Here is a 9,222-nt window from a genome sequence, read left to right as displayed (position 1 = left end):
GCGCATGGCGGGTATACCTTCTGCGCTGTGGCAGGTCTCACTATTCTGCAGCGTTTGAAATCTTGTGACGTGGATTCGCTCATCAGATGGTGTGTAAATCGACAGATGAAGTTGGAGGGAGGGTTCCAAGGCAGAACTAACAAGCTAGTTGATGGATGTTATTCCTTCTGGCAAGGCGCTGTCTTCCCGCTTATTCATTCTATTTTCAATGAAACAGGTAAAATACTTCATACTAGTTTCTGTACTGCCATATCATCTAATACTAGTTCTTATACTGGCTTCATATGTAATATACGACTGCTTTAAGACCTTCAAACATTCACTTGGTCTTTGTTCATTCTTGTAAAATATTGAAGAATAAAACCATCTAAGTATTGCTTTCAAATTTATAAGTTTGATTTAAAACAAATCCTAACTTAAGCATTGCTCCATATTAAACTTCAAAAAATAAATGAACTTCACTGATTTAAATAAATTTTAATTGTCTATGCTTAGAATGGATTGTAACTACATATGTATGTATGTTTTTAGGTGAAGCAGAATTTATAGATACAGTACTATTCAATCAATCTCTCCTACAGGAATACATTCTCTTGTGTTGTGAACACCCAAAGGGAGGGTTTTTGGATAAACCTGGAAAGTGAGTACAGCTTTTCCGTATTCCAAATGATAAATATATTATTTTTACTGAATAATTATACCATAGAACAGTATTGATATAAAATTATTTTAATATGTAATGTTTATATTATTGCAGAAAAAGAGATTTATATCACACAAATTATGTGCTGTGTGGACTATCAATCGCCCAATTTGGACTGGGCCTGAAACCTTCGATACTGGGCTCCGTTGAGAATAAACTAAACAGAATCCACCCAATTCACTGTATAGCCCCGCACAGGGCCTACAACATGGGACGACACTTCATGTATCTTCCGCTACCTGAAGATCAATAAGTCCCACAAATAATTTTATGTTATGTCTTAAATAAGAAAACAAAATTATTTTTTTTCGCTCTATGCTAGTCCCGAAAAATTGTGCATAAACATATTTTATGATCTATGTACTTGCTTACTGCCTTCAATTTATGCCATCTAAAATATATTTCTATTTTTCCAAGAGCTTTGTATGCATGTACTCACTTCAAAAATCTCATCTGTGTAATGTAATTTGGTATATTAATAACATAAGGAAATAAAACATGGTTTTAATTATGTCTATATTTATTTTATAAATTTAAGTATTTTTGGAATAATTTTTCCTAGAGATCATCAAATAATTACACCTTGATTTAGTCAAGAGATGTTATTCTACCTGAAAACTATGTATTTTCAACATCACAAGACTAAACAGAAAGAAATCAAGTTATGTTTGTTTTGTTACGGAGAAAATATAGTAATAAATTATACAAAATAAAATATTCCCAACTGATTATATACATTTGTATTTATTGGCATTAATGTTTATTAATAAACAAATGGTCTCAAAGCACTAGGTAAGTACTTATCCAACTTATTTACTGGAATAAAGAATATTCTTAAACTTCACCTTATCGAATATCACACGTTAAATCAAAGTTTATGTAACTGGTGCAAGTCGAATTGGATCACAGATATTATTGAACAAACATAATAATAATCTCAATAACGAATCATAACATAATTGAAATATAAACATAAGTTAAGAATGATCGCAGCATATACTAAGTATTTTTGAAAATATTTAATATTGTCATAAAATCCTTTTTCGTAGCAGAGTTATTTACCATCAATTTATTCATTATTCCATATTTACACAGGTTATGAATTCGATGGAGATTACCTGAGGTTTACTTTGAATATCAGGTTATATTGAATTTTTTTATACATTTTTTTTATTGGTTGAAACTATATAGAGATTCTTAAAACGCAAATTAGTTATAACTAAATTAGCCTTTTTGCCATAGTGAATTCTCAAGTACACTTAAGACTACCAAAAAGAATTCTTTTAAAATTAAATGAAGCAGTGTTTTAAACTTGCCACTTCAGAAATGATGAAAAATCCTTTTAAAAAAAAACGGTTTTTGAGATAACCCGTTGCTAGATTACGTGTTCTGATAAAAAATATTGACATAAGAACCTCGCACATTATTTTTGCAGAGTAAATGCATGCACTATAGAGGCAGACACTGCTTGTCCGCCTCTATATCAAAGTTGTTAGTACATTGGTTACCATGCAAGAGTTTAATTGTTTAAAATAAATATTTGCGACTTTTTCACACATATTTAATATTACCACAAAATAATGTCTCAAGTGCAGTATCAATCACCTTGCCTTCATAAAGTCAACAATCAATACAATAGTTGGCACTGCTTCGATCCAACGGGGTACTCTATACACCATAAGGTGCGGAGAATCCATATAGCGTTACAGATCACAGATTAAGAACATTTTTTTTAAACCCAAGGTTCATATTCGTGTTTCAGAGTTCATCATTCACAGAGGAATTTCCAATCAATTTGTAAAAACAGTGGAAAAAAGTACACACCTGTGTTCAAAACAAACCAAAATACATCAATTCAGTAAACTCTTTGTGATTTAACGTGAGGATTTTTACCAAATATTGCGCACAGAACAATGTCTGATGGACAAAAGATTAAGCTAGGATTTTTTTTTAAACTTTAAAAAATTGCAGATAGTCGTCACGACCAATCCAATTATAAACACTCAGTAGGGAAGAAATGGGGAAGGAACGTTTCAAAAATATGAATATCATAAGATTGTATTCGGTTTTAAAATGTGTGAAATCCAAGAATATAATTTTAAATCTTTGGGATGCAAATGCGGTGGGGCTGAAACTTTTATTCAAATATATCAAAATGGTAAAAATTCATACACATAGTGCATAGTAAACTTCAGCTTCATAATAACACAAATATCAGTGTAGAGGATATGTGTAGCATATTATGTACATAAATTTGAAATATTTTAACCCATATTGATAAATAATGCTATTTATGCAATTTGTCGACAGTCTTGTGTATTTAACATTTAAATGTGTAACATGCAAAATTATAATTCTCCACTGAAGGAGTTGAGATATTTGCAAAAAATTGTTTAAAAAAACTGATTTCAATGTCGTTGAATTTAATTGCATTTTTATTTATACATAATGTTTACTATTATTTTTAGCTTGTGCTTAAAAATTTTCATCCAACAGGTCTATTTTCATATCCATAATAGCATTTTTTCAATGCGCGTAATGCAATAAGCCATCCCATAAATTAAGAATTTCCCACAATGGCAAGTTCAAATTTAAATATTATTCTTTATTTACAAAAAAATAACTTCAATAATTGCCATGGTGACCTTTCTCAGCCCATGGCAAATACGAAATGTTGTCAATTTACTGCAATTTGCATATGGAAAAACCTAATGAATATCGCTTTGTGCTATGGGCTGGAAAAGGTCACCATGGCAAGTGTAAGGATAAGTTTCTTAGCAGTGGTAATAGCTAGTGGTGGAAAATCCCATTTCTTAATTAATTATTAAATTTGTTTAACGAATTACCATAATTTGTTCTAGAACTCTATTGAATCTCTATTCTAGTCTAGAAATTTAGAAGAAAAATGCAATTTTAAGAATGTATTATCTCAGAAAATTATGTGCCCTTAAGAATACAGTCAGTTTGAGAGGCTGCAACAGCACCAATAGTTTTTCTCGATTTTTTTCTAGTTGAAGAACCAGTCACCATTTTTTCCACTCACCTATGCTTCCATTAAAATCTTGTGGGCCCTTAATTCTTTTTCTCGTTAAAATGTAACCCCAGCAAGTCAAAATTGACCCCTGGAGGGCCGGATTGGAAATCTGTGCACAAATATATACATATATATATATATATATATATATATATATATATATATATATATATATATATATATATATATATATATATATATATATATATATATATATATATATATATATATATATATATATATATATATATATATATATATATATATATATTTATCAAGCCTGAAATCGAGACCTTTAGACCAGAATATTCCCTTAATTACATTGCAGTGATGGATGGAAGTCAGCATTGTTGTATATCTTTAGATATTTTTATGACTCACATTTGGGATATTGCCCAAATTGTGGTAATTCATTAAACAGATTACGTAGTTCATTAACAAATGAGAGAATCCGAAAGTAAAGACGAAGCGAAAATGAACCTTTAATTAGTATACCTAATGGGTACAGTATGTATAAATATAAGGTTTATCACTAGTTTACAACATGGCAAATACTATTTTTAAAAATGTATTCTAAATTTGTTCGTTTATAGTCATTTTTCTGGTTAATTTAATTTGGGTAATTTTTTTATTAATAGTAATATGATATACATTTTATCTATAGTGGCATAATTTGGCTGACGCTCTATTTAGAATTTTAAAAAATTAACCAGAATCAACCATATATCGTTGGCACAATCTTTAAAATATCTAACTCCATCTTGGCTTACTTTAGAGGACAGAATAAAAACACCATAATTTTGTAAAACATTCTAGTTCCAATAATATACTTATGATGATTAAATTGTAGTGTTATAATCTCTCCTCCCCAATAATCCCAGATGTAGTTACACACCTTAGATATCAAGCCTATGATATGTTTTATCAAATATCCTATCAGATTAACACATTTTAATTAAAATAAAAATAAAAAGTCAATATTTATCAGTATCATAAAATTATATACTGTAAATAACAGATTTAAAATAGAGTGGAAAATAATTAAGGGCGCTGGTATAGTTCTTATGGCAACACTTAAGATATTCATCTAGAATTATTTGAATTCCATTTAAATTGAAGATCACAAAAAACTATACTCCCGTAAAATAATGACAATATAACACTCTCCTTATCATCCATTGACAATATGCTCAAGCGGTTTTCAATTCCAGCGACAATGACAACATAATTTAGTGTTATTATTAATGTTTCCATTGATTTAATTTCTACTCTTTTTTGACAAACTTAAACCAAGATACGGAGTTGTTTTTATAATGAAGTTTGGTAAATAATGCATTGTTATTTCAGGCATTTAGAAAATAAATATTGCTATTAATCTAATCTAATTTCTGCCAACACCCATAAGTGCATATTTTCAAAATGAGGTTTCGTTGCTGTGAAAGATTACAACAATCTCATCAGATTTTAAAATTGGTATAAAAGTAGGAACTATGTAGTTTATTTGCCTCTTTGAATAAGTAATAACACACTCATTCTTCATTTATTTATAAACTGTGAATATAAAATAATAATTATGTAATGCAAAATGGAACTATTTTGTTTTATACATAATACTATTGAAATTAAATATGACTATAATCAATAATAACATGTGTTTTATGGTTTCATCAAGGATTTTAAGTGATCCAATCAATTTAAAATATGAGTAAATATGAAAAATTAAAGCGGGTCGTTGTTGACAAATACGTGTTTTGTACTGGTATCAATTTGTCACGAGTTTAATATTATCTTATTCATTTGTTTTAAAAACAAAATTATTTCAGCATGATGGAAAAAATTGTTGCTGACAAATAGGTTTGAGATGATCTGAGATTGTATATCATTTGCTTGATTTATCAAATGGTCGCTTTGAAAAACTAAATATTCTGTAAATATTTTACAAAATTATTGGTTCAGGTTTTTTCTGCAGTCGAATTTTACAAGTATTAAAAAAAGACCATTTAAAAAATGGTCCCCTATATATATATTTTTTTCACAAACAAGCCATCACATCTTAAATATTTTCATAGATAAAAGCTCTTTGATGAAAAGCAAAACACCTTTATTTTATTTTTAAGGTGTGGAATATGATTTATTTCATCTAGGAGCTAATGATTTCAAAGATGCCCCATAAACAATATAAACTTATCAATAATGTATAAATACTACCAATGTTTATGTACTGTCCTTAATTAAAATATATATTTTTAAGGTGACATGAAATCAATTTAGCCCTAAATTTATAATCATTCATAAACTTTTATCTTTCGGGTGAACACTTTCAGAGTAAAAAAAAAAATACATAGTAAATGAAATTGGAATAAAAAACAATTCAATATTGAAAAATTTAAATAAAATGAACAAAAAAAAATGTTGATTTAGTATTCTTTTTGCTTGAACATGGGGACTCGTACTAAATTATACAAATTATTAGGCATACTGTGCGGTCTGACTGACGAATGTTGAATTAAAAACTGTTATTGCCTCCTGAAAATTTAGATAATACATGACATGCGACAGAATACCTGAATACCTCAGATATTCTTCTTCTTCAAACCCTTATCCGCACCCAATGGTGCATAGGGCACTGCATTGTATTGACACAGTGTTATTTTGATCTTACACAAAGGCAAGGCGATCATCACCCCTGTGCTTCAGGGACCAGTCCAGGGTAATATTAAATAAATTCTGGAGTGTAAAATCACTAACATTTATTTACAGCCTCCTGGGAATCAAACCCGGAACCTCCAGCACGATAGCTAAACACGCTAACCACGCACACCATGGAGGCGGACATCCCCTCAGATATTAGTAATACTTTATTTTAGCTATTTGGAACTTTTAAAATGTTTTTGGTATAAAATTTAAAGCATCAAAGGTACTTTACTTCAAATTAAATATTTTTGTTGAATTAATGCCTACTAATGCAGCTCATATTATCTTTCAAAGGTCCAGTTACATATCTTCACAATTTGCTGTTATGAAAATATGCTTTTCTGCCTATTTCACTCGGAAGTTCTGTAAATACGACTTTTACAAATAAAGCAAAGTCAATTGATAGTTTGAGCAAATCTAAAACTTTTGATAGTACTTTAGCAACTTACAAACGAGAGATTTTTACCATTTTGGATAAGCTTTAGTATAAATACTTACGATATAAATACATTAATCATCTTGAATCTCAGATAATAACAAACTCCTCGCATTCCATATCCGTGTCACTGTCATTAACATTATGAGAAACCCATCTCTCATCTGTCTCTAGAATGGAGTAGCGAGTAGAAGGTACGTGAGTGTCGACACTGGAACCATTACTGAATACAAACATGGGATATTCAGAATTACTAGCCGCATTCGGCGGGATCAGGAATGGCTGGACAGTATTTCTGAAGTTATTGAATTCATTTTGGTTAGCGCAATAAAAGCCCATACAACAAGAAGGGTCCATCTTCAGAAGTGGCATTTTTCTAGGAGATCTGCAATGGAAGGAGCCAACTGGGAAATTGGGTTGCCAAACGTCCACGACCTCTTGACAGTAGTGCGGGTCGAGGTGTATCAATTTGTCATCTTGGTAACCGACAAAATATAAGGAGTGCTTCGGCTTTCCTCCTATTATCCCGATACAATATTCTAAACTCAGCACGGCGGTGAGACATGCGCCGTATATGGGGTTCAGTTTCTCGGCTCCGAGTCGCACCGGGACGAGGATTATGAGAGCTTTCCAAGCTCCGTTCGGTTTAGTGCACTGTTCCTTAATGTCTTGCAAGTATATGGCGCAATCTTGGGCTACGTAAACGCAGAGGTCGTCGAACTCGTAGTTTTCTTTAGAAGCTTCTATAACTGCGGACCGGAGGAGGTACGCCACGGATCCGGGACCGTACCAGTCTCCGGGCTTTTTGCCCATGGTCTCCCCCAGGGTCACCAACTGGTGGATGGAGAGAGGGCTGTTGAAAGACGGCTTGTCTCCGAACCACTTGATGATCATACGATGGCAGCAGTCTTCCTGATAAGTGCGGGCGGAGAGAATGGTCTGGTCGGCCGTCCACCTCCAGGAGCGCCCCAGGAAGTGGCATATGAGAGCCTGCGCCAGGAGCATCTGGCCGCTACGCAGCATGCAGCCCCAACCGCAGTCCGAGGTGAAGTTGGACCCGTTCAATATGGGAAACTCCCGTCTGTAAGTGAGCCACAAGCGACTGAGGAAGTCTGTCTTGAAACCCTCTATGCCCTCTCCTTCTAGCTGCTCCGCGACTTGCTGCGCGGTGGCATCCGTGCCTACTTCTGTAGATCCTTCGATGGAATCCGTCGGGCTGAGTTTTCTATGATAGCATCTTCCGAGTAACCACACCGGAGATTCTTTAGAGAAATTTGTTTTTATTTTCACAGTCCAACCGTACTTCACGTTATTCCAAAGGGACATCAAGCGAGACTCGACTTTTCCTTTAAGGTCAGATGCATCTTCTGGCTTCTCTTGCGAAGGTTCAGGGTCTGGTAATAAACCCGTAGCGATTCCACTTCGCCAGTTCCCGTGGAATGACACCATGTTACTGCTCGGTTGTGACGAAGACATTTGAGCTGCATTGCTGGTTGATGAAAGGGGGTAAGAAACAGTTCTATTGTGAGAGTGTGACCTCGTATGTCTCGAATTTTCTAACCTCTCGTTTGGTTTGATGTCAGAATTTTTAGAATCCATGTTATGGTGAGCATTATTTTACTGTTTGAAAAGTGTGATAAGGAGGATAAATTGCTCTACTACCCTGTAAATTACACATGAAATTTTTTTTCGGGGTACGATTTATTTACTTGAAAACCGATGACACTTTTGACATCTGACATAACACGACCGATATTTTTCTATGGTTTGATTTTAAGTTAGTATGGACACACTTAAGCTTTTTTTCTGCATGGAAACACCCGAGAAATGTCAAAACCAAAAAGTCTATATGATAACGAAAATCTGCAATTCTAGTAATTTCGAACATATTTGTTAGGTTATGCAAGTATATTTTTTTACATCAAAATAAAGAATGGAAGCCATCAAGAAATTTGTTAACAGAAATTTGGTTGTAGTAGTTATGGTCCCTTTTATAGTTGGTTTGCATTGGGGCTGGAGTCGATTGCAACACAACGAAACATTTGTTAGCAGTGAAGAGCGGTTGCAGGGTGAACCCGTTGTTTTGGTATGTAAATTTTTCATTTCTCACTTTAGGTTATTGAAATTATCCTTTCTTATGTTTATTTTCATATTTAAGAGCTTCTTGTCATTAGTGTCAACATAAATTTCTTAACATAATTTAACTTAAATACAGGACAAAGTGTGGTTTAATATGTTCAAAATTTGGTTGAAGTATAGGTTTTGTTAAAGTTTAGTTAAAGTATGCCTAGACTGACCATTTATTTTCGTCCTCAAAACGGGACATCTACCAATTTTTACAAATTAGTATGGATA

General features: G+C 32.7%; 2 protein-coding genes across 2 annotated transcripts; one reads left to right on the top strand and one right to left on the bottom strand.

The window, feature by feature from the left end:
* The first annotated feature begins 6 nt into the window (after positions 1-6).
* LOC148299049 (protein farnesyltransferase subunit beta-like) lies at positions 7-1,214 on the top strand. The gene is made up of 3 exons (XM_088276421.1): positions 7-217; positions 532-640; positions 758-1,214. The coding sequence occupies exons 1-3, from the start codon at positions 106-108 to the stop codon at positions 954-956; spliced, it is 420 nt and encodes a 139-aa protein (XP_088132547.1). The 5' UTR covers positions 7-105; the 3' UTR covers positions 957-1,214.
* A 5,411-nt stretch (positions 1,215-6,625) lies between these two features.
* LOC148299048 (cysteine protease ATG4C-like) lies at positions 6,626-8,642 on the bottom strand. Its single transcript, XM_088276419.1, has one exon. The coding sequence runs from the start codon at positions 8,464-8,466 to the stop codon at positions 6,958-6,960; it is 1,509 nt and encodes a 502-aa protein (XP_088132545.1). The 5' UTR covers positions 8,467-8,642; the 3' UTR covers positions 6,626-6,957.
* Between the last annotated feature and the right edge of the window lie 580 nt (positions 8,643-9,222).

The sequence above is a fragment of the Brachycentrus maculatus genome, unplaced genomic scaffold, assembly GCF_059751285.1.
Source record: "Brachycentrus maculatus isolate JH-2025_06_01 unplaced genomic scaffold, ASM5975128v1 h1tg001385l, whole genome shotgun sequence".
Taxonomy (NCBI): Eukaryota; Metazoa; Arthropoda; class Insecta; order Trichoptera; family Brachycentridae; genus Brachycentrus; species Brachycentrus maculatus.
This window is presented reverse-complemented; position numbering and strand designations above follow the sequence as displayed.